The sequence below is a fragment of the Salarias fasciatus genome, unplaced genomic scaffold (genome assembly GCF_902148845.1).
Source record: "Salarias fasciatus unplaced genomic scaffold, fSalaFa1.1, whole genome shotgun sequence".
NCBI lineage: Eukaryota > Metazoa > Chordata > Actinopteri > Blenniiformes > Blenniidae > Salarias > Salarias fasciatus.
The window spans coordinates 320,472-346,972 of record NW_021941385.1 but is presented as its reverse complement, the minus strand read 5'-3'; the positions used below and the strand labels follow the sequence as shown (position 1 = coordinate 346,972).

The window sequence follows — 26,501 nt, the reverse complement described above, 5'->3', positions numbered from 1 at the left end:
ACTTCCACATCGGAAGCGGTGCGTCCTGTGAACCAGGCGTTTGTCGCCCCTGTCGGCGGGCCTGTCCAACCATGTGAAAGACTCCCTATCTCTCAATCATAAAGAATCCTTTAAAAAATTCCTGGATCCAGACAGTGATCCGGATCTTCACCAAAATTTAATGGATTCTAAGTTAGCCCAAGACCCACCTTTACACTAAGTTCCATTGCAATCCGTCCATTACTTTTTCCGGGATCTTGCTAACAAACCAACCAACCAACCAACAAACCAACCAACCGACATGATTACATAACCTGTGTACTGCAGTGTGAACAGACTACTGTCACTGAGTATCTCATTATGAAATGTCCATCAGAATTAAAAAAGAAAAGAACAAGAAAACAGATCTTTCTGCAAATACCACCCTCGCTGTCAACACATCACTTTGTGATGCATTTCATATGGCGCTGCTTCAGGTTTGTTTTTTTCAGGAAGATTAATTGGTGATTATTTGAAGATCTCTGGTGTCTGACGAGGAACTAGACGGGGAGGCGGCAGTACACTCGTGATGTGGTTTACCCTTTTTAAGTGGGTCTGCGTGTTTCTCGTGCTGCCATTGTACACCTTCTTAACGCGGCATTCTTTGCAAATGACGTTTTCTCAAGCTTTCCACCTTTCTTTGCGAATCCATAGCAGGGTTTCCCTCAGTGCTTTACAGGCCTGGCGGGCCGCCAGGCTTTTCTTGCCCCCCCGCCAGGCTAAGTGTCGCTGGTTTATTTATTGTAAATGTGTTTTTTAATGCACCAAAACAGTGATACCAAAGACGGTCTCCAGAGCTTTTAAAGCGATTCTTCAACATTTTGGCAAATTGGCCCATTTAGTGCAATTCCTTAGTCATTTCGAACAGAAAACTTACTTTTTTTGTGAGGGCGAGCTGTTGTTCATTCAGAGGTGAGTCGGGGAAGGTTTTCGGGACGGACACAATGAAAGTGGACGGTATTTTTGCTTCCCCTTGTCAAACTCATCAAGTACAAAATCCAACAACCCCAAAACACTTTGGTGGACACGTTATAATCCACACATTCACTACACTGTGGAACACCAACAAATAATATTGTAGCGTTACGACACTGAAGCAAATACTGGGAACTACTTTTTCTTTTGAAATCACTACGCCCAGACGCCATGTTCAGTAAGTAGTTCCGTCTTAGCAATCTTCGCTTAAACAACTCAATCTGGTCATTTTGCATCAATATTTCACAGTGTAGTGAATGTGTGGATTATAACGTGTCCACCAAAGTGTTTTGGGGTTGTTGGATTGTGTATTTGATGAGTTTGACGAGGGGGAACAAAAATACCGTCCACTTCCATTGTGTCCGTCCCGAAAACCTTCCCCAACTCGCCTCTGGATAAACAACAGCTCGCCCTCACAGAAACAGTCTGCTGTTCAAATGACTGAGGAGTTGCGCTAAATGGGCCAATTTGCCAAAAATGTTGAAGTATCGCTTTAATGGCATCTGGTGATACGGTTGCAATGGCGACACCTTCTGGTCGATACGTGAACACACAGGGGGTCAGAGGTGAGGTGTGTTTTCATCAGAGAGCCGCGGCAAGTTGATGAGGCAGAGCCGGCGCGAGTTAGCATGTTAGCAGTTAGCGTGGATGTCAGCACGTCGTCAGAGCAGCCTTCTGCGAGCCGCGATGGGAAACATGGAACTAGCGGATTTAATCCAAAACGGTTGGTGTTCCATCCTCAGAATGATTCACTGTCCAGACGGTGGAACTGCAGTGCTTCTGTTTAATGAAGCAGAGCGAACAACACGCTTCATCAGTCTGGAGGATCCATTCATACACATTCTGCTTCTACTGCTTCACACTGCACTATACGTCTAACAGCAACACTGCGCCCTCTGCTGGACTGAAGGAGGTACTGCTGGACTGCTGCACTGCTGTGAACTCCATAGAAACAACAAATACTTAAAGAACATAAGAATATTATTAACTGTAAGCAATCCAATAATTTTTCTTTAGTTTCTCATTCATAAAGTAGACGAGGTCAGACAGTCCAGCAGAGACCTCTTCAGCCTCTGAGTCCCTGTTTTTACACCTTGATCATGTTTGCACTTTTTTATTTTTGTTGATTTATTTTACCTTTAAATGTGAACAGCAATGCTTTGTTTTAAGATTCATTAGGATTTAACTTAATTGAAAAAAAAAGATATTTATTTTAATTGTATTTTTTGTGTTTGTTAAAACTTTATTTCAAGATTGTGGCTTTCTGTAAGACTCTGCATTTAAGTAATGCTAATAAATGCTGACAATAACACAAAGTAGTCATAATTTCAAAATTTCTGTCAACTTTTAACTTTTTTTTTTTCATAAACACGGTGGGCTTCTCTCGCAGTCCAACCCCCAGGCTTAGCAAGTTTTCTGGGGGAAACCCTGCATAGTGTTTCCAAACATACGATTTAAATGTTGCAGGTGCATGAAATATGGGATCTTCCTTGCTGCTACTCGCGCCAATGTCCATGGTGTTTCATTAGTAGTGTATTGTATGTGCCTCATGGCTTCCGTCCCTATTCAATACAAAACGCCAAATAATGATGGTGCATTCACTGCGCCTGGGGAACAGCAGATGAGATGAAGTTTACAATGAATAAAACGGCGCTTGCATCGGATTTTACCGATACCCGCCAACGTATCGAGGTGAATCTAAATTTCACCCGTCAATTGCATCAATGCCCAGTGAATGAGCCGATGCTCTCGCCCATGCATGTGCCCATCGATGCATCTATAAATATCGATTATTTTCCACATCCTTAAAACTCAGCCGTACATCCGTTTCCATAGTTGCTGTGATGATACTCAGCTGTGCATCACCGTGTCTCCTGAAGACTCGGGGCCAATGGAGGGATTATTTGTTTACCAACACGGTGGATGCGTGTGCAACGTGGGTGCAGAAAAAGCCGCCCCACTGTTGTGTTGCTGTGTGTATTAATGGTTATCGTGCATTGTTAACCAGTGATGTTGTCCGCGTTTCACAATAGTTTATAACCCAGTGATAAAATAAGTGATGCTGCTAAATTACCATTGGTAAATGGGATGTAATGACCCATACGCATTAGATGCAGCTGAATGGATAAAGGACAATTAATTTAAATTAATGATTTACCCCCTTACATCTGTTTCTTTCATTGCATTCTCACGGGACAAGAGAACTCTGAGTTTTACTGGAATTTACAGATATTACAGCCAGATATGATCCCAGATGGATGCATACATTCTGGTCAAAATATTGTTTCATTATATTTTTATTTTGCAAAATTGTTGGATCTTTAATACCATTACCCCAAAAATACTTGTGATTTTGCCTCCTCTTTGCTGTGATCAACAATATCCTCCCAAATTGCTCCTAACGGAGCCTCCAGGCTACTACATAATCCGGCTGTCCCAGAGAAAAACAAACACAATCATGAGAAAATGGTGGTGATATCTTTGGTTCCTGGCCCGCAAAATAACACCCTCAGTCACTGAGGTGCAGATTCGGGCTGGACTAGTATTATGTACTACTATATATACTACTAGTAGTTCTAGTAATACTAGTATTTCTAGTCCGTGGTAACAGAAATGTATAAAGGGGTGTGAGTCAATGCTTTCTGTAAAACTCGCACATTTTGTTGTTGATATCAAAACGGTTTGTGTCACCGACAGAACAATGACACATCAAATCGCTGGTCTTCCTGCGCTTTACGCCGGGCTCACACTGAATGTGTTTCGGCTGCGGTAGGGACACCACAACTAATCAGTGGTCATTAACAAAACCTCAACAACAACTGCTGAACATATTACACCAATTAGTTTGACAATTTTTGTTGTTTTGACATTGAAAAATTGACATTTTTATTATTAATAAATTTCAATAACATCACTGTAGTGTACAGCCGACGAATTAAACTTATCTCAACTATCAAAGGAGATCTGCTGATAACATTACAGACTTTTGGTTTGGTTTGTTTGTTTGTTGCTTGTTTGTTTGTTTATCAGTTTTCTTTCATCTGCTGATAAACACAGTTTTTAAGTACTCAGCCCCCCAATGCAAGATACAATGCAAGATAACAGTAGATAAACACAGCGACATGTCAGTGAGAGTCCCCCCAGTAAGGAAGGCATGAGGTACGAGGGTGTACCCAAAAAAAACCGGAATTTGATTATAACTTTTTATTTATGACATTTCAAAATAAAACACCACCGTCGCCTTCAAAATAATCCCCATCTGCATTCATGCAGCGCTCCAGCCGTGTCTCCCACTTCACCAATGTGTCGTCAGACCCGTGCGTAAAAGTGCCATTTTTTGCCGGCTGCGATTTTTCTGTCACCTCCTCCACATCTGCAAACCGCTGTCCCTTCAGCTGCTTCTTCAACCTGGGAACAAGAAAAAGTCCCTGGAGGCTTCATCTGGAGAATCAGGCGGATGGGAGAGGAGATTCATCTCATTCTCCTCCAGAAACGGCGTGAGGCGCAGCGCCGTGTCCGCTGGCGCTCTGTGGTGGTGGATCAACCGGCTCCACTCCGCCACGACGCTCTGCTTCCTCCTCACATCCTCACGGAGCGTCTGAGGACTTCCTGTAGTAGTCCTGGTTTACAGTCTGACCTGGAGGGACGGACTCGCTGTGGACGAGACCCTGGACAGCCAGGAAGCAGCTCAGCATTGTTTTCACGCTGAGCGGACCTGACGCGCCGACATCTGGCCCTTTTTAAACCACCCGAACCACTTATGGACCTGAGTCTTCGCCAGAGCATCATCCTTGTAGGCTTGCTGCAACAAGCTGAGAGTTTCTGCTGCTGTTTTTTCCCAGCAGAAAGCAGAATTTAATGTTTGCGCTGCTCTGGCTTCCCAGTCAATGTCGCCATTTTGGAAAAAATCGCAGACCGCCTCTGCACTCTGTTGCTATAAATAGCTCCTGACAGGCGTCAGTGTCACTCTGGGAGCTCAGATTTCTCACAGATGTGCACGAGGCTTACCTGCAGCACATCTGACGGCCAGAAGTCGAAACTCATTATTATTGTTTTCTGACCAAATTCCGGTTTTTTTTGGGTACCCCCTCGTATACCTCGACAGGTATGGTTGTAATAGGAGAAGGTTTATTTCAAATGTTTAAAACAAAAATAAACAACAAAAAAAGAAGATCCTAACAATACATAAGAGACAGGTCAATCATGGGCCAGTCTGGTTGTACATGTATGCAAAGTAGAAGATTTTAATCCTTTCCCTTTGCATATTTGCCATTTACTTAATCTGTAAATCAGACACTATACGAGGGCATACCCAAAAGAAACCGGAATTTGGTTGTAAATTTTTATTTCTTACATTTCAAAATAAAACACCACCGTCGTCTTCAAAATAATCTCCATTCGCATTAATGCAATGCTCCAGCCGTGTTTCCCACTTCACCAATGCGTTGCCAAACCCGTGTGTAATTGTGCCTTTAAGAACCTGCTGCGGTTTTTTTTTTTTTTTTGCACCTCCTCTACGTCTGCAAACCGCTGTCCCCTCAGCTGCTTCTTCAACTTGGGGAACAAGAAAAAGTCACACGGGGCCAGATCAGGCGAATAATTCAGATCGGGGAGGACAGTCATTCTATTCTGATCCCATTCTACTGAGCTCCAGAAAACTCCAAGATGGCAGCGCCAGGTACGACAGGGGTAGTTGCAGCTCTCCTTGTGCACGTTCTGCTCATAAGTAACTTTGCCGTATCCGACACTGGTCAAACATCTACAGACTTTTACACATTTGGCATGAATTCACCGTCCTCGAATCGAAAAAGCCACTCCAAACCCAACTGAACAAACATTTTGGGTTTGGAAAACATGTACTGGCTGCTCTCATCCATCCTCAACTCTTCAGTCGCTCGTCAACATGCTACAAGACCATGTTGAAGCAACATCAAACCCTGGCATTCATCATAGCCATCTGCCTTCTGCTGTCCGGGGACATTCACCAGTGCCCCGGCCCGGTCAACTACCCAGCAAACCAGTGCTAACAACAGGAGCACCGTCGAAAACTTACAGGTATTCTCCCTTTGTTCAAGCTACACACCATGGCAAACAACTCACCCGCATCCTTCTGTCCTCCCGGCGAGCGTCTCGTTGCAGCTGTAACGCCAGAGTCCAGGACAGGAGAGGCGATCCGCGGGACGGAGCCATTGGAGCCCGGGAGTGGCGCGTCTACCTGGGACAGACCGCGCTTGCTAGCCCCGCTGCAGCGTCTCCTCGGTCCCGCATCTCCTGCTCGGGCTGCTCCAACCAGCGCCTGGGAACGCAGGCTCCACCATCGTCGACCCCATTGCCATTCCAATTCATCCGGATTCCGCAAAAACAGAGAATATCCCTCCAGTCCGCCTCCACCACGACCTCACCGGTATCTCCCCGGCGCACGTCCACCGCGTCACTGGCAGTGTCGTCATCAGAACGCGACCACAACAAGGACCAATAAGCATCGGCAACATGGAAAACGAGGGGTGGATTTCCACCTCCTTCGCACTGTTCTAAAATGTAAGACCATACCCGACATAAAAATAGAACTCTTTAACTCCCAGTCTTTAACCAATAAATCCGGCTTCAATTTCAACATATCCTTGATGAGCACACACAAATATTGTGCCTCACAGAGACTTGGCATAAACCACAGTCATCTTGCTTTGAATGAAGCCTGCCCACCAGGACACACCTACCTTGAGAAGGCAAGGACCACTGGTCGTGGTGGCGGCCTGGCTGTCATTTATAACAATAATTTAAACATAAGCCCCCTCCCACTGCCAGAGTTGACAACATTTGAAGGTCTTCTATTCAAGTGTTTATCACGAAAAGAATCCACAACATTCCTCCTCATTTATCGCCCCCCCAAACCACACCCTGGATTTATTTCTGAATTGCAAGATTTGCTGACATCACTCTGTATAACCTCTGATAGAACAATCATTCTGGGAGATTTTAATTTGCACGTTGACTCCCCCGCAAATCGCTCCGCTGCAGAATTTCTTGAGGTCCTGGACTGCCTACACAAACTACAGTTAACTGGCCCATACATTAAAACAAAATGTCAGATCCAATTTAGAAATCTGAAAGAAATAGACACCGTCCTCTTCAATCAGGATATTCACAACATTTCACAAGTCACACAGTTCACATCAGTAAATAACACCAACCTTAGCAGTATCCTTGAAGCACATGCACCAATCAAAACAAGAACTGTAACATTCTCTCGGTCTGCTCCTTGGTATACGAAGGGGTACCGGAAAGAAAACGGACTGCATTTATAAAATTAAAACAAGAATGATTTCAGAGTTTTGGTTGTTCAATCTCGCCACAGCATGTTCTTGTGCAGATCTCTGCAAATTATCGTCTCACAAAGTTCCACAGGGAAAGCACAAACAGCGCCGATGTCAACACAGCAGGACCCCCTTCTTCGGAAAAGCACAAAATGGCGGAACACATCACTAAACGCGATCAGTGCACAAGCATCCGATTTTGTTTTCTGCTGGGAAAACAGCGTCAGAAACACTCAGCATGGTCCAGGAGGCGTATAAAGACGGTGCCCTGGGAGAACGCAGGTTTTGAATGGTATGGGGCTTTAAAATGGACAAAATGTCCACTGAAGACCAGCCCCGCTCCGGACCACCCGCATCCTCACGCACGCAGGAGAAGATCCGCGAGGTGGAAGCCGTGGACTCGGCTGACAGGCGAAGGACGATCGGGGAGGTGTCCACCTTGACGGGGGTTCCATGGAGTTCCTGTCAGGAGATCCTGTCCCAGGATTTGGGCTTGCGGCAGGTCGCAGCAAAGATGGTTCGGCGCTTCCTCACTCCGGGGCAGAAGGCGGCCGGCGTAGATGTGTGCCGGGAAATCCTCCAGCACACTGAAGAGGATCCTGGGCCGCTGGGCAGAGTCCTCACGGCGGATGAGACCTGGCGTCACGCCTACGATCCCGAGACGAAGCAGCGGTCGAGCCAGCGGCGACACCCGGACGCCCCTCGGCCGGAAAAAGCGCGCCAGTCCCGGTCGGCGGTAAAAGTCAAGCTGATCTGCTGTTTGGATGTGAAAGGGGTCGTCCACAGCGAGTCTGTGCCGCCTGGCAGTCTGTTACCCAGGACCACTACATCCAGGTCCTGAGGGGCTCCAGGAAGCAGTGAGGCAGAAGCTCCGGAGCTTTGGCGGGATGGCGAGTGGTGGCTGCACCACGATAACGCGCCGGCGCACCGGGCCCTGCGCGGAATGCAGTTCCTGGAGAAAAACAGGACGACCCTGCTGCCTCATCCACTCTATTCGCCGGACTTAGCACCGTGTAATTTTTTTTCTCTTCCCAAGAATGAAAAAAGAGTTGAAGGGGCGGAGATTTGAGGACGTCGAGGAGGTTAAACAAAAATCGAAAGACGCACTGAACGGGATCAATACGCACGAGTTTTCAAACGCCTTTGAAAGCTGGAAAACACGGATGCAACGGTGTATTCAAACCAGCGGGGATTACTGTGAAGGCGACAACTTTGAATAATTGTTAAAATAAAACAAATGAAAAGTTAGAACCAGTGTCCGGTTATTTTCCGGTTCTCCCTCGTACATCAGAGCTCCGGAGCATGAAGACAGCTGGTCGCGTCCTTGAGCGGCGGTATGTCTCCGGTGGCCTCCTTGTTCATAAGCAAGCCTACCGTGATCATCAAAAATCATATTTAAAAGCACTCACTACAATCAGGTCCCAATATTTCTCTCATAAAATATCACTTATCACTGGTAATTCTAAACAGCTCTTCTCAGCAATAAACAAGTTACTCAAACCTCCCGCATACTCGCATGCCGACTCCAGCACAGATCAGTGTAATACATTTATGGACTTCTTTATTAACAAAGTATCTTCAATTCGGTCTGCCCTCTCGCCCTCAACCACACCTCTCTTGGACACTTCTCTCCCTGAGCTACCGAACACTCTCTCTCTATTCTCAGATGTCACCAAGTCGGAGGTTGAGAGGGTTTTAAAAAGCATGAGGACCTCTACATGCCCACTGGATCCTCTCCCAACACAGTCACTCAAATCAAACATCTCTGCCATCAGTCCATTAATCACTGCCATCATCAATCAGTCACTTCAATCCGGTCATGTCCCCCCACCTCTCAAAGCTGCTGTTATACGCCCCCATTTAAAAAAGCCAACTCTCGACCCAAGCATTCTAGTCCGTTATAGACCGACATCAACCCTCCCGTTTATATCGAAGGTCCTGGAAAAAGTTGTTCATACCCAACTCCATAGTCATCTTCACTCTCATAATCTGTATGAAAAACTTCAGTCTGGATTCCGTCCATCTCACAGTACAGAGACGGCCCTGGTCCGGGTTATCAATGACTTGCTGGTGACTGCGGACCGGGGCTCACCGTCCCTCCTCCTCCTGTTAGATTTGTCGGCCGCTTTTGACACTGTTGATCACACCATCCTGCTCCATCGGCTCCGGACCACGGTCGGACTCTCTGGTACAGCACTAAGCTGGTTCAAATCATATCTCACTGACAGAACAGAGCATGTGGCTCTTGGACAATCAACATCATCACCGCACACCGTCACCTGTGGAGTACCACAAGGGTCTGTCCTTGGTCCAACCCTGTTCACCATCTACATGCTCCCCCTAGGTCAGATAATTAACAAACACAAGGTTTCTTTTCACTGCTACGCTGATGGCACACAGTTATATATGAAAATGGACTCCACACTCCCTTCAGCTCTGCCAGATGCATTTCAAGCCTGCCTGGGGGAGATAAACGCATGGATGGCAACCAACTTTCTCCAACTCAACAGCAATAAAACTGAAGCCATTATCATAGGCACTCCACATCAGACCCAGTCTCTCTCCCTCAACAGCATTCCCATTTTTGACCACAACATTCCCCTGTCCACCTCTGTTACAAATCTAGGAATTAAATTGGACTCTCATCTCTCATTTGACGCCCACATCCGCCACCTCTGCAAGGTCTCTTTTTTCCATCTCGAAAACATCTCCAAACTCCGTCCCTCCCTCTCCAAACCGGATGTGAGAGGTTGGTCCATGCCTTTGTCTCCTCCAGGTTGGACTACTGCAATGCCCTCCTCGTCGGGATCCCTGCCGAGAGCCTCCAAAAACTCCAGTACATTCAGAACTGTGCTGCCCGGATCCTGACGAGGAGGCGCAAATACGATCACATCACTCCTGTCCTCAAATCACTCCACTGGTTACCCATACAATACAGAATACAATATAAACTGCCTCCTCACCCATCAGTGCATCCATGGAACTGCCCCTGCCTACCTCAGCAAATTACCATCCACACCACCACGCGAAGCCTGCGCTCCTCCTCCTCCACCTACTGCCTTCACCAACCAAGGACTAAACTCTCCACCATGGGATGCGGAGCCTTTCAGGCATTCGGCCCCCGGCTCTGGAATGCCCTCCCAGAGACCCTGAGGGCTCCACAAAGTGTGGAGGTCTTTAAAAAAGGCCTTAAGACCTTCTTATTCAAAAAGACCTATTAGAAGTCTCTTAACGACATTGTTTTGATTTTTGTATTGCATTTTAAACTCTATTTGTTGTCATTGTTTTTAACACTGGTACTGCTGTAGCACTTTGAGATTTCATTGAAATGTAAAGTGCATTATAAATAAAATTTATTATTATTATTATTTTATTATTATTCTTCGTCAGAAACTGCCTGACGCGCAGGGCCGTGTGCCACCATTTTGGCAGAGACACGGCATGGCCCCAAATCCTGGCTTATGATCCTCTGGCAGGAACTCCAGGAGACCCCCGTCAGATCAGCACCTCTCCAACGCCCCAGGGTCGATCCGCCATCACAGCCGCTTCAATTTCCCTGACAATTTCAGCTGTGCGGGAGGTGGAGGATCGTCCTGATGTGGGCTGGCCCTTCTTAAACCGCCCGAACCACTCACAGACCTGCGGCTTCCCCAGAGCATCATCCTTGGATGCTTGCTGCAACAAGCTGATTGTTTCTGCTGCTGGTTTCCCAAGCAAAAAGCAGAATTTAACGTTTGCGCGCTGCTCCAGCTGTTCAGTCAATGTGGACAAATCGCACAGGGGCGCTGCACTCTGTTACTATAAACAGTGCATGACAGACGTCAGTGTCACTCTGGGATCTCAGATTTTTCACAGATATGCATGAGGCTTACCTGTAGCACATCTGATGGCCAGAAGTCGAAACTCATTATTATTTGTATTTTATGACCAAATTCCGGTTTCTTTTGGGTTCTCCCTCATAATTTCCTAATTTAACATCAATGTCATAATCATAATTAGTCAGTCTTTATTTATAATGCACCTTTCATACATAAAAGCAACACAAAGTGCTTTCCAGCATTTAAAAAGCAGAAAAATACCCACGGCACCCGGCCCCCTAGGCCGACAGACAAGGATCAGTCCACATCAACGACTTTAAGACTGGTGTAATGTGGCCCCGCCCCCTGGTCCTCATCAGCACGGCAGCTGAATCTTGAATAATTCAAAGATTTGAAATAATCTTTTTGTTTCAGAGCAGAGAGCAAGGCACTACAGTAATTTAACCAACAGGAGATAAAAGCTGCATTAGCACCTCCTGCTGGCCTGAGAGAGAAACGGGCGACTCTGGCTTTGTTCTTATGGTGCGTTCACACCGGACGCGTCGCGGGCGTCGTCGACGCTTGGGACGCCTCGAAGCTGACGCTTGTGACGCTTCAAGCACGACGCTTGACACCGGGTGGTCACAAAGCTCGCGACGCTCTTGATGTACGTCAGTTAATTGGCGCTGGAGGCTGATTTCTGTTTCCTGCTCTGGCGGATCGCATCAGGAGAGCGGCTCGGCTTTATTTGTTAAATAAAGCTAGACCGCGTCGTCGTCGGAAAAGTGGCTATTGGCTGGTCTGCTCCTCTCTGCTCTGCCTGCAGCAGAGACTGACCGCTTGTGAGCGCTTTGGGACGGGGGAGGGGCTCACGCAGCACCTGCTGCTCATTGACGACAGCAGCGAGACGTCCTGTCACGTCTCCAGAGCACCAGAGGAGGTTGCTAGATTTGTCGCTAGTTGCTTTTGACAAAAAAACGTCGTCAAGAGGCTTTGGAAAGTCGCCAGATTTAGCGAGAAAGTCGTCAAGTTAGCAACACTGGCCGGCCCGCATCGGTGCTCGGATCACTCGTAGTGACGTAGCACCGGAGGGATCGTCTCTGATTGGTTGACGCTCAGCGGCAGCGCGTCGAAAGTTCAGTTTTCCCAACTCTCAAAAAGCGACGCTCACAACGCTCCTGACGCCGGGGACGAGCGTCGTGGGCGTCGACGCTCGAAACGCTGGAAAGGCGACGCTCATGACGCTCATGACGCGCCGCCCCGCCGCCCGCCGCTCCACGCCGCTCGTCCACCAGAGACTTTGCATAGAAAAGCGCCGCTCACGACGCTTGTGACGCGTCCGGTGTGAACGCACCATTAAGATGATAAACACCAATCAGGCTTTTAACAGATTGTTCCGGTTTAAAATCTAGTAGTTTTGGTCAAAGTTTCTCTCTCTGGCCTTTCGGACTGAAAACTAAATCCTCAGTTTTGTCCTGGTTGAGCTGCAGAAAATTCACTGACATGGTTTGCTCTGTCACTCCCTGCTCTAACGCTGGGCTCACACTGGATGCAGTGCGTGTCCGGTCCGGTTCCAACACGGAATTACTGCAACACTAGGTACTCACACTGCCTCGAGTGCCTCTGCAGTCAGCTGGAGGAGGTTGCCAGATCCGTCGCTCACTCCCCGCAAAGAATATGAAACCAGTTTAACTCAATAGAAAGAAGCACAAACTGCCATCTTGGTTGAAAATGCAGGTTGAAACCCTTAAAACCATATCTGTAAAATAAAAAACATGTCGCAAACAACACGTAACCATTTCACCAACCCGCCCGACGTGTTCAAAAAGAAGACTGATTTGGCAGAAATAAGTATTGACTAATGAAACATCTTACTAGTTTGTAAAAGTATTTTAGTTATGAGTCATGCTAGAATGCTTAAAATCAATGTTGTTCTGACGTTATTTTTTTTTTTCAAATTAAGACATCAATTTTGGTGGTTTATTACATAATGCACCAAATTATTACATTTTCTACAAAAAAAATTTTAGCACCCGCATTTTGTAATAACCGGTGCAGTATGTGACGTTCAAGGGTGGACTGTCTTTTCAAATCGACGGGCAAAAGCAGAGGCTGACCAAGTTTGCCAACTCTTTCGAAGGATGAACAATTTTGCTGGGATTATGGACGATCTGAGGCGCAAGATGGATTCGAGCACGGGAGGGTACAACTCAGCTTTGGTCTGAAACGGTTGAGAACCAGCGATAACCGGAAGGTCACAACGGCTCTTTCTGACCAAAACAAGATACCAAGAAAACCCTCGGACTGGATCTGGCTCCCCTTGGAATTCAAACAATCTCCCGGAAGAAGATAAGGACACGAGGTCGCTCTCTATCTCTCCCACTACTGTCCCGAAAAAACACCCTCCCCTTTCTGGACTGCTTCTTTGGAGGACATCCCCATGACAACTAGGGCTGTCGCGGTAAACCGGTATTGACGATAATCGTGGTATTAAAAAAATGAAATTTCAATATCGTGTTCAAAATGCGCACATGATGATATCGCATAGAGGATCTAGCGCCTCTTGAAACGTGTTGAAGTGTATTTTCAAAATCCGCTCCTGTTCTTCCGCCCTGCTTCGTCTCCCTCCTGCAGCCCCCCCCCCCCCCCCCCCCCCCCCCCCCCCCCCCCTCACATGTAAACACAGCAGCAGCGGTAGCGGCACGGCTGCTAGCTAGCTAGCTCCCAGTTAGCGAGCGTCACGAGTGAACTAAACATGTCGGCGGTGGCCGACAACGACGAGACGCTCTATCCTCACCCGAAAAAGTGTTTACCAACACTGACTGCAGGTTGATGCAAGCCTGGTAGCAGTGGGGCCCCATTAGGTAGGTTCCAGACGTGTCATTGTAATGTGTCCGGGGGGTTTCAAGTTGTGTCGCTGATATCCGCCGTCTTCTCTGCCGGCCCCCTTCTAGCAACTAACCGGTGAGTACTCGGAAAAGGGCCCCATGAGGGGGATTTTCGCCGTATTGTCGTTGCAGCGTCTAGTGTAGAGCCTTAAATTTGTCATTGAAATTGACTGATGTCAGCCGTCCCTCGGGGCCCCCTTCAGCTCGGGGCTCTAGCCAGTAGCGGCGCCTCTGCTGGAGAGAAGCAGCTGCTGCTCATTCCGCCTCGATTTAAACAAACAAACAAAAATCCTCGGCAGTGTGGTGGTGGGACAGGATTTCACCCCAACAGGGTCCGAGGGTTTTCATAACCCACCAACCCGACGTAAATGACGCCTCTGCTGTGGATCCTCTGTTATCAGTTCATCAGATTTTAATTAGCTGAGTGTAACTACACTTTTGGTTTGCAGCTGTACAGTTACTGTTCTCATATTGTTTCAACACCTCATTTGACAGGTATTCTGACTGTAATTCATCTGGGAAAAGAGAGAAAACAAACAAAAATAAAATGAAAGATGAATCTGAATGTTTGAACCATTATTAGTTAAATTTTTGCTGATATCATGATAATATCGTTATCGTGATATTTTTTGCCCATGATAATCGTGAAGAGAAAATTTGATATCGTGACAGCCCCAATGACAATGGAGGTCACCAGCAGGAGCGCAGAGAGGACGGGCCAACCACACACACATGGACTGATGAACCAATAGAGCACACACTCGCGCGCCGTAATTGGCTGCCTGGGCGTCTTAAAAACCCAGTAATTTCATTGCACTTGTAACTTCAGTAACTTGTTGCGATGACAATAAAGGCTATTCTGATTCTGATGTAACAACGTATTACAAAATGTATTACATATTGCGTTCAAGAATTTTATTACAAAATGCGGCAAGTTATTACATAATGTGGCGTTGGCGCTACAATTCTTACAATCGTCATCGCTTAGCCTTTTATTTTGTCTTCTTCATATCTTACTTTCTATTCATTTGGTGTGGAGCAACGCAAAAAACATTTCCCTCTAGGTGTCTCATGTTTGAGACAGGGTGTGTGATTACACGGTTTTTATTTACTTACTCTGCGAATATCAAAAGCAGCAGCCTCTCCTTTCTCCTTGTTGTGGCAGGCCAAGATGACTCTGGCTCCTCTCTTGGCCAGATCCAGAGCTGTGGATTTACCAATGCCGGTGTGGCTCCCTGAACAGACAGCAGACCACAGACAGGACGTGAGTCTTCCTCTCTTGACTGTTGTTACAATGCTGCAGTTAGTTTCACAAACGTTATCAATTAATCCAGCAGTTTCCAATGAGGACTGATGCCAACAACATTTCACAAACATCACTTCAGTGTATGGGTGTCACAAAAAACTGTTCTCTTCAAATACTTAGGCATTATGCTTGTTCACACGAATGCAACCTCTGCTCGAACAGAGATGAAAGGACTGTCCCACTTCAAAAACATTGCTGTCCAACTGCAAGTTCTACCTGTGGTATGATCGCTAAAAAAATCAAGAAGCCACTTATAATTTCAAGTGTTAGACTGGACAAAGAAAATATCTGAGCCAGAGTCCTCAGGATAATCTTTGTCACCTAATTATTCCTTTCTATATTGTTGGGATAACTACTCAGTAAAATTTGGCTATAAGCAATAATTAATGATTCTCAAAGATAATCATTAAAGAATATGGGATCTGATTTTCAGCACCTACATAAGTAGGAAAATACAGCCAATTTGTAGTCATCAGTCTCATAAACTAGCTGAACTATTAATTTGGAATTTGAAATAATAACTAAATGATTGACAATTACCAAACTTTAAAGGGGCTGTATCATGCAAAATTCACTTTTTGTATGTTTTAACCTTGTTATATAGTTATGTTCTCACCAAAAACACCCCAAAGCGTTTTTTCCTTCGTGCCTGCGTGTTTGAGCTTTCCTCCTTGTTGTGCTGCTCAGAGAGGCAGCCCCTCCCACCGTGAAAACGCTCTGTTTCCCATGTTCACGTCACACGGTGAAGGTGGCTCCCCTGAAGAGTCTGAAGGGTCTGGAGGGTCTGGAGGGTCTGAAGGGTCTGGAGGGTCTGGAGGGTCTGGAGGGTCTGGAGGGTCTGAAGGGTCTGGAGGGTCTGGAGGGTCTGGAGGGTCTGGAGGGTCTGAAGGGTCTGGAGGGTCTGGAGGGTCTGGAGGGTCTGGAGGGTCTGAAGGGTCTGGAGGGTCTGAAGGGTCTGGAGGGTCTGGAGGGTCTGGAGGGTCTGAAGGGTCTGGAGGGTCTGAAGGGTCTGGAGGGTCTGGAGGGTCTGGAGGGTCTGGAGGGTCTGGAGGGTCTGAAGAGTCTGGAGGGTCTGGAGGGTCTGGAGGGTCTGGAGGGTCTGCGCTTGGTGAGGTTCTCACAGGAAAAGACGTTTTCGCGTGTCTTTGCATGTAGAGAAGCTAAAGCTAAAGAGCCAAAGCTAGCTAGCGTATTTGTTTTGAAGCACTGATTGGTTGAAGTAGCTGTCAGTCAAAGTCCACAGGGGGAGAGGCGGGATGTTCAGTGAAACAGAGCGTTTTCTCTTCCGGGTTTCAGAATTAGCCCCAGAAAATCTTTTATTTCACACAAAATGACTTTTCGTTTGCGCCAAAAATAGTCCATGGGCCAGACCAGATATCGGTACCAGTCAGGGTGACGAAGGTTACTTATATTTTTTGAAAAGATCTATGTCTGTGGATGATATTTTGGTATGATAGACCTTCCAGAGTGGGAGCTAAATCATAGTTATCAGCTCATGAAGTATACCCGCCCCTTCAAGAAATTGCATTTCAGATAACGGTACATATCCTGCTTTAGACTGGTGAACAGGACATCTGTCAGTGCTTCACAACATTGTCTCTGGTATCATTTTAAAGGGGACGATGTAACCTTTCATTCAAGATAAAATGTGAACCTTTCTGACCAATATAGAGGTTACTAGAACTCCTTGAACTGTCAAAACTTAGGCGAAAAATACAATTTTCGCCTAAATGATGTACTATCTTTTAGCCCTGTGTCATCTAGGAGCAACAGGGACACAAAATTCAAAGTCTACAACACTCCCAGGACCATAATGATTCAGGAAAATGTATAATATGCCTATACTATTTCTTGCCATGGATGATTGTGAGCCTTAGATTAGAAGAGCAGTAGGTCTCCTATTACGTAAAGTCCAGAACAGCCGGGATATATATGGTGACATAAAGGACACCACAATGGGATACAGGGAACCACAGAACAACCTACAAGGAAGATGCACAAAGCAAAGTGGATCAGAAGTGTGTGGTACTGTGGAATTAGTGGAAACAGGGCGGCCACGTGAAGGCTCAGTACCGCGAGCCCCTTTTGTTTATCTTTTTAGGTTTTATATGTTTTTATATATTTTTTGTGTGTTGTTTTTTAAGAAAGCATGTGAATGTTTGTCCTTACCATGAAGGAAATAAGGTCACCACAATGGGATAAGGAAGTTTGAGTTTAATGAACAACATATTTAAGTATTAAACAGAACAGCATTATAATGAACTCCTTACGTCACTCAGACGCCTCGTCTCGCTCATCTTCTGACTCCTCGAGTTCCAACTCAGGCTCTGGATCATCCTGCAGTGTCTGGTTGCTGCATGTCTGCAGCTGGCACATATCTGTGCATGCCAGTCCATTTGGTAAGCATGTGCAGCTTGGCATTTTGCATGAATGAACACAGTTTCATGTTAGCAATTCCAGGACTACGTCTGGTGCAGGTGGAGAGAGCATCCAGCAAATTGCCAGCTTGCCAATTAGACTGTCACAGAGGCTGTCTCCAACTGAGCTCGCCAGGTTGCTGATGTTCACATATCGTGTTTGATTCTGTGTCCCACACTTCAAGTAGATGGAACAGGTGATGTCCTTCTGGAATGAAAGACAAAGCACCAGGACATCAGTGTCTTCGGCTGTGATGAAACTGCTTTTGAGCCCATGTTTGTACCATGTGAAGCATGCAGGAGCAGGCGAGTGTCAGCTTCTTCATGTGTGGATTTCAGTTCTGTTACTTCATCATATCCAATGTGAACATCAGCACACTGGCGAGCTCAGTTGGAGACAGTCTCTGTGACAGTCTAATTGGCTTACATGCCTTCACTGGTTGTGACACTGTTAGTGCCTTTGCTGGCCAGGGCCAGCTGAAAGCCTTGAAGACGGTGAAGAAAGAGCCTTCTTACCAAGTAACCTTCAGTGGACTAGGGCAGTCATGGAATGTCAGTGAGGAGCTGTTCCAGAGAATTGAGTTTACATGTCACATGGACGCTGCAAACAGCAGCACAGTAGAGGTGAACCAACTGCGCTACCAGCTCAGTTGGAGACAGCCTCTGTGACAGTCTAATTGGCAAGCTGGCAATTTGCTGGATGCTCTCTCCACCTGCACCAGACGTAGTCCTGGAATTGCTAACATGAAACTGTGTTCATTCATGCAAAATGCCAAGCTGCACATGCTTACCAAATGGACTGGCATGCACAGATATGTGCCAGCTGCAGACATGCAGCAACCAGACACTGCAGGATGATCCAGAGCCTGAGTTGGAACTCGAGGAGTCAGAAGATGAGCGAGACGAGGCGTCTGAGTGACGTAAGGAGTTCATTATAATGCTGTTCTGTTTAATACTTAAATATGTTGTTCATTAAACTCAAACTTCCTTATCCCATTGTGGTGACCTTATTTCCTTCATGGTAAGGACAAACATTCACATGCTTTCTTAAAAAACAACACACAAAAAATATATAAAAACATATAAAACCTAAAAAGATAAACAAAAGGGGCTCGCGGTACTGAGCCTTCACGTGGCCGCCCTGTTTCCACTAATTCCACAGTACCACACACTTCTGATCCACTTTGCTTTGTGCATCTTCCTTGTAGGTTGTTCTGTGGTTCCCTGTATCCCATTGTGGTGTCCTTTATGTCACCATATATATCCCGGCTGTTCTGGACTTTACGTAATAGGAGACCTACTGCTCTTCTAATCTAAGGCTCACAATCATCCATGGCAAGAAATAGTATAGGCATATTATACATTTTCCTGAATCATTATGGTCCTGGGAGTGTTGTAGACTTTGAATTTTGTGTCCCTGTTGCTCCTAGATGACACAGGGCTAAAAGATAGTACATCATTTAGGCGAAAATTGTATTTTTCGCCTAAGTTTTGACAGTTCAAGGAGTTCTAGTAACCTCTATATTGGTCAGAAAGGTTCACATTTTATCTTGAATGAAAGGTTACATCGTCCCCTTTAAAATGATACCAGAGACAATGTTGTGAAGCACTGACAGATGTCCTGTTCACCAGTCTAAAGCAGGATATGTACCGTTATCTGAAATGCAATTTCTTGAAGGGGCGGGTATACTTCATGAGCTGATAACTATGATTTAGCTCCCACTCTGGAAGGTCTATCATACCAAAATATCATCCACAGACATAGATCTTTTCAAAAAATATAAGTAACCTTTGTCACCCTGACTGGTACCGATATCTGGTCTGGCCCATGGACTAAAATGAACTATTACCATGTTAGAGCCATTTCTAGGGTTTGGACTTGCTAAAAAAGCAGGATACAGCCCCTTTAATTGTGAAAAACGATTTTGGCTGCCACACTGAACCTGATCGTCAGCGATATTTCCATTTAAAACGCGGTTCTGCTGCAAAACCAATTTAGTCAAGCACTTTCAATACCAGCCACCAGGGGGCAAACGGTAGTTAAGGCTTCATTGAGCTTCCCAAATAATAAGTGGCAGCCTCATATAAGTCGGTGGAGGGATGAGAGCGAGTTGTGTGGACAGAAGGTAGTCCTGCAGCCTGGACAGTGAAGACAACCTGCTGGACTGGAAGAAGGAGCATCACAGACTCCACCCACCAGGTTCAAAGCTGGTCAAAAAGGACTGATTCATCCCAGCAAGAACTTCCCCATCAGAGTCTTTAGCACTGGAGGAAATGTCAAGACCTGCCTTCACTTGTCTCTCAAGACAGAAAATGTTGACAGGCTGAAATTTCTGACCAAAAACCTGTCGGCTTATAACAGCCGACAGGTTTTTACTGTCAGTTACTGTCTTTTCTGTATAAGCTGTTGAATTGTTAGTTATTAAAGGTGCTGTAGGCAGGATTCCGCATCTCCGCCATCTTGCTTCGGTTTACCTAAGCAAGATGGTGATTTGACCCATCTAAGATGGCGATTTGAAACCCAGCACAGCCAATCCTGTCCTGTTTTCTCTGACATTACGCCCTTATGCAAGTTAAGCCCCTCCCACAAGAACGTGCGACGAACGCCCCTCGACCAATCACGGTTAGAGCCTCAGGAGCTCTTCTGAATGGTCAAAGATACCTGGAGCTGTGGAGATTCCTTTTCAGCTCAGAACAGAGACCGATGGAAACGCTGCGCCCTCGCGGTAGAGCAGTGATGCTACACTCCTAAAGGATTATCAATGGATACTCTAACATTTAATCCAAAGAAAACACAGAAAAATGATCATTGACTAGCAAAATCCTGCCTACAGCAGCTTTAAGTTGTACTTTGTGACTGCTCTCTGGAAAAGCATAATTTTTTAATTATCCTTTGTTAAATTTTAGATTCTGTGTGTGCATCTGTGGAGTGTGTAGCGAATATTTTTTAATGACAGGTGAATGAATGATTGTTTGGCTGAGTGAATGGAGTGAGGTGGGCAGCTGGGCCTGGCCCGGCAGAGGACAGAGGATGGAAATTAGCCTAGGCTACAATCCTGCATTTATGTATATTTTGCTTTAATGTACTGTATACTGTGTAAATGCATTGTCCCTTTAAATAAATAAATACAAATACAAATACCCTCAGATGAGCAGCAGTCGTTACACCTCTTTGCTGAGGGAGTACTGGAGGAGGACATTGATAAAATGATTGTATATAGATGGTTGTGTTTGTATAATATTAGTGCTGTCAGTTTTAATCGCATTGATCGCAATTTAATCGCATTGATCACAATTAATCGTGATTAATTCATGGAGAACTGTCAACAATTAACTTTTTTAAAGTAGAGATTAATTGCAATGAAGAATCTAATCCTCATAAATCAGTCCCAATGTCAGGAAAAAACACTATTATCCTCCAGTTATTTTCTTTGACCCAATTGGCAGACCTCAAAGGATTAATCGCGATTAAAATTGACAGCACTAGATAATATACATATTGTTGTACTTCTTTTAATCTATATGGACCTTTGTTGTGTCTGGCTTAAATAAAGAATAAATGAATGAATGAATTATTTAAAGTTTCATTTTGGACTGTTTGCTTGAAAGTAGTGCAATAAAAATATAGATATTTTTCCTAAAATGATGAATAAACATGATTACAAAATTGATCAAAATAATTGTGATCATCACTGTGACCATAATCGTGCAGCCCTATTCTGCAGAGAGACAATAAGATGTCATTCCATCAAAAGAAGATGCTCTCCTTACAGCCTCACCTCTCTAATGTCACACACTCCCCGGACTGCAGCAATCACACACACTTTATCCTGCTGCCTGCAGCTCCAATCACAGCCTGACTGACTGCAGGTGTGACTGCTCTCTCACCTGCAGACCATGCAGGTAAGAGGAAATACAGAGATCACAAAGGAAAAAGCAAAGACCAAACTGATCTAAAAACAAATGACATCAAAAGGAAAAATCCTTACAAACACAGTGCAGTATTCCAATCCCAAATATACTTTAAAAGTAAATCATACAGTCACCCAAGATAGTCACACAAGTATTGATTTAAGTGCCAGAGGTTTGTGAGCCTTAAATCAGTGACAAATGAATAACCTCATGACAACTACAAGAAATGGTGGTGAAAGTGATAAAAACAGTGAGCAGAAATTGAGGAGGAACTAAGACAACAATATAATAAACAGTAATAAAACTCTACTTTAGTGTTGAGGACGCTTTACACTAGTAAACTGAAGCCCAGCAAGTAGGGCTGCATGATTTTGACAAAAAACCTAATTGCGATTTTTCTGACCAATAATGCGATTGCAATTCGATTTGCAATTTTCACATTTTATTCTTTTAAATGCAGAAAACAGCTAAAATTATGGTTGAAAATAATTCTTGTTACTTTTACATGGTCTTGCTCAAGTTCACATATAAAATAACCTAATGTAAACTAACTTGACAAAGCTTCAGGCAGCGGCAGCGAGACGCCACCGTGCTGTCTGCATCACGTTTGGAAAAGAAAAGGAGTGCGTCATTTTGATGAAATAACAAAATAATCAAAACCCAATGCTGTCGAAATTGTAATTCAATACTGGTCTTGCTTGCATGGTTCACAGAAAATTACTTAGACAACAGTTTTCAATGTGAAATAAATGGAAATTAAAAACCAGAACCGCAAATAGGCACCACTGTGAAACCAACTTCAACTCACAAAAAAAAAAAAAAAAGAACTCGCCAGCCTCGAAAGATAAAGTGTAAAAAAAAAAGAATCCTTATTGCTGTAATATTCTTAGATCACAGTCAGTTTAGTAATCCTGCTCTGGGTCGTCTTCCCTCTCATTCTTGGGCTGCGCTTCATGTTTTCATGGAGAGAGAGAGAGCATCACATGCTGGATGAAGGCTGAGCTGTGGGGCGATCGGGGGAGAGAGAGAATAACCTACGACTTGCTGACGTTTCTGTAATGTGTAGCGGTGAGTCTTCAGGTGTTGGTACAAATTAGACATGTTTCCTCTGATCTGGCTGCTGCACAGCGACACGATCTGCATCTGGCTCCACATCATTTTTTTCAAACCCAAAGTAAGTCCAAACAACTGAACTACAATTCTTTTTTAATACCAACTGCTCCGCTCCCTCTTCTGTTGTCAGCTCAGCCATTTTCACACCGTGAACGAGTCACACGAGTCGCACTGAAAACCTTTTGCTCCTCAGACACCGCAAAGCACACAGTTGTTAGCAACCTGACGCTAGTTAGCTGCAGCAGTGCAGTGCATACATACTTGCTTGCTATTGTCATTTCTGATTGGCCGGGGGCCCGGAACGTGAGACTCGAAAGTTTTGATTGGCGGACAGGTCTGTCACTCAAATGCCTCGAAAAACCTCAGCTCTGTGCGGTTCCGTTACCGCAGTAGTTAAAACCTCAACTCTGTCGCTTAATCGTGCAGCCCTACCAGCAAGTGTTAATAGTCTGAGGCCAGTGCTATTATTCATGTCAAGAGGCCATCTGGTAGCCAGACAAGTATCTTACCAGTGATGGTCAGTGTGGTAAGTCTTGGGAGTCCAGTGGTGGCTGCAGTCAGTCCTGCCAGAAGCATTGACTGTCACCTGGTCAGTGAACGCCAACCAGAGACTTCTGCGGGATTTCTCCTTTGGAATAATGAAAAACTTAAAGTCCGCGTTTTTGCTGATATTGGCCATGCAACCGAGCACACAGCAACTCTTCAGCATTGCGAAAGCTGCTGAAGCCTGGAAGACGAAAAGTGACTGATCGTTTTTCAATACGCATACTCAGTGGTGGGCATAACTAACCAAAAAGTTAGCTTCGATAACCGTTCTTCCGCTGACTGAAAAGTTAGCTTCGATAACGCTAAACCGATAAACTGCTAAAAGATTTAGCTGAAGCTAACAATAACCGCTAACCGCTAACGCCTGGTTCACACAGGACGCGGCGGAAGCGGCAGCGCCGCACACCGAGTTTCGGATCAAGCTCCTATCTGACGGTTGATCGGCGCGGGGTAGCGCCGCATCAAGCTCCTATCTGACGGTTGATCGGCGCGGGGTAGCACCGCATCAAGCTCCTGTCTGACGGTTGATCGGCGCGGGGTAGCGCCGCATCGAGCTCCTATCTGACGGTTGATCGGCGCGGGGTAGCGCCGCATCAAGCTCCTATCTGACGGTTGATCGGCGCGGGGTAGCGCCGCATCGAGCTCCTATCTGACGGTTGATCGGCGCGGGGTAGCGCCGCATCGAGCTCCTATCTGACGGTTGATCGGCGCGGGGTAGCGCCGCATCGAGCTCCTGTCTGACGGTTGATCGGCGCGGGGTAGCACAGCATCGAGCTCCTGTCTGACGGTTGATCGGCGCGGGGTAGCGCCGCATCAAGCTCCTATCTGACGGTTGATCGGTGCGGGGTAGCGCCGCGAGGGTAGCGCCGCGAGCGGAGCGCCGCAAGCGGAGCGGCTCGCGCTCTGCAGCTCGCCCGCTCCGCTCCTCTCTATTTTCTCCGCGAGCCCAAAGCGCCGAGAGTGCATAGGAGATTATTTGTTGACGTTGCGCCATGACGCAAGCACGTACACGAGTCATTCAAATATCCCCGGAATCTTGAGTTCCGGGGCTTTCTAACAGTTTTTGAATCGTTTCAATCGGACAAATGGATCGGGAGTTATATGCATTACAAAATCCATGTTTTTTCGAAACAATTTTCGGCGTTTTTTAACCGCAGAGAAGAGACTTTTCATTACTTTGCACAGTAACAGAAGCTCGTACGAGAGGCGTTCAAGTACCCTCGGAAACCAGAGTCGCTAACGTGTAAATTTAGCGGAAGCTAATTAGTCCGCTAATGTTTTTAAAAGTTAGCTGAACAGCTAATCCGCTAATGAAAATGTGATAATGAAAACGTGTCTCGGTACAATTTAATCTGTTTCAGAGTTAATCTGCTCAGCTGAAGGAACGTGATAAACACTCATCTTATGTTGCTTTTCATTCATATTTGAATGTATGGGTGGATGAAAACTAACAGATATTGGCGTTGTAAACACAGCATGATATCATCAAGTATGCTGGTTCCAAGTGTGCATTAACTTCACTGTGTTCTCGTCTTATCACAAGTCTGTACTCGAAGTCCGACTAACACGTGTGTTCTCGCCAAGTACATGGGTAGGCACTCGCGGATTAAGAATTGAGAAACGGCCGTTGTTTCCCCCCAAGTCAACATGGCGACTACCGGCTGAGGGGATGCCGTCACAGGGTACCCGGATGTTCAACTTCTCCCATCACTTATTTTTAATTGTGTTGATTCTGCCCGGGAGGCCTGATTCTTACAGAAGGGGAGCGGTGCAACATTAGAAGGGTGGTCTGACTTCTTTCACCGTTACTACGGTCAAGCCAGCCTACACTTCTTAGCCCACAGTCAAACCAGCTGCATGTTGATTAGTGGTGCGCAAATACACTGAGCAATACGGTAACACCAAGCCGAAACAGATTTCAAAATAAAACTTAAGCAGCATGCAGGGTTTCCCTCAGTGTTTTATAGGCCTGGCGGGCCGCCAGGCTTTACTTGCCCCCCCGCCAGGCTAAGCGTCGGTGTTTTTTGTTTTTTTTTTTAATTGTAAATATGTTTTTTTTTATGAGCCAACACAGCGACACCAAAGACGGTCTCTGGAGCTTTTAATGGCATCTGGTGATACGGTTGCAATGGCGACACCTTCTGGTCGATACGTGAACACACAGGGGGTCAGAGGTGAGGCGTGTTTTCATCAGAGAGCCGCGGCAAGTTGATGAGGCAGAGCCGGCGCGAGTTAGCATGTTAGCAGTTAGCGTGGATGTCAGCACGTCGTCAGAGCAGCCTTCTGCGAGCCGCGATGGGAAACATGGAACTAGCGGATTTAATCCAAAACGGTTGGTGTTCCATCCTCAGAATGATTCACTGTCCAGACGGTGGAACTGCAGTGCTTCTGTTTAATGAAGCAGAGCGAACAACACGCTTCATCAGTCTGGAGGATCCATTCATACACATTCTGCTTCTACTGCTTCACACTGCACTATACGTCTAACAGCAACACTGCGCCCTCTGCTGGACTGAAGGAGGTACTGCTGGACTGCTGCACTGCTGTGAACTCCATAGAAACAACAAATACTTAAAGGTGCATTGAGGAGTTTGCACGTTTTATACGAAACAGCACCCCCTGCAGGCCTTGGGCGTAATGCAGCTTAGCGGTGCCTGTGGCTCCCGTGCACGGAAGAGGGGAACTCCTTCCTCGCTCGTTTAGTAGCGCTCAGGTAAAATATGTTTCTTTCACCTGGTGGAGTCTGTGTGGAGCTGCAGTGCTAGAAGCCAGTCTGTTCTGACTTTCTGGAAGCTCCTGCTCAGTTGTTGCTCACTAAGCATTTGGCGGAGTAATGGCGGACAAGACGAAACTTAACAAGGCGTCATTCCTTTCAAATTCTCCCCAAAAAAATGCTGGTGCCAGAACCTGCACTGCAACTTTCAAGTGTCAATTTAGCCTGTTAGAGGAACTTGTAATGAATATTTCAGGGCACATTGTACACATCATTAAAATTGTGTAACATATTTATGGTGGAAAATAAGTATTTTTAAGGTTGTAAAACTCCTTAATGCACCTTTAAAGAACATAAGAATATTATTAACTGTAAGCAAACTAATAATTTTTCTTTAGTTTTTCATTCATAAAGTAGACGAGGTCAGACAGTCCAGCAGAGACCTCTTCAGCCTCTGAGTCCCTGTTTTTACACCTTGATCATGTTTGCACTTTATTTTTGT

The 26,501-nt window shown here is 45.7% G+C and overlaps 1 protein-coding gene across 1 annotated transcript in view; it reads right to left on the bottom strand.

Moving 5' to 3' along the window:
• LOC115385426 (dehydrogenase/reductase SDR family member 13-like) overlaps positions 1 to 26,501 on the bottom strand; it is a 56,363-nt gene that overhangs the window by 28,300 nt on the left and 1,562 nt on the right. The window contains exon 2 of the mRNA XM_030087417.1: positions 15,109 to 15,227. Coding sequence (XP_029943277.1) covers positions 15,109 to 15,227 — 119 coding nt within the window. The remainder of the gene's footprint in view (positions 1 to 15,108; positions 15,228 to 26,501) is intronic.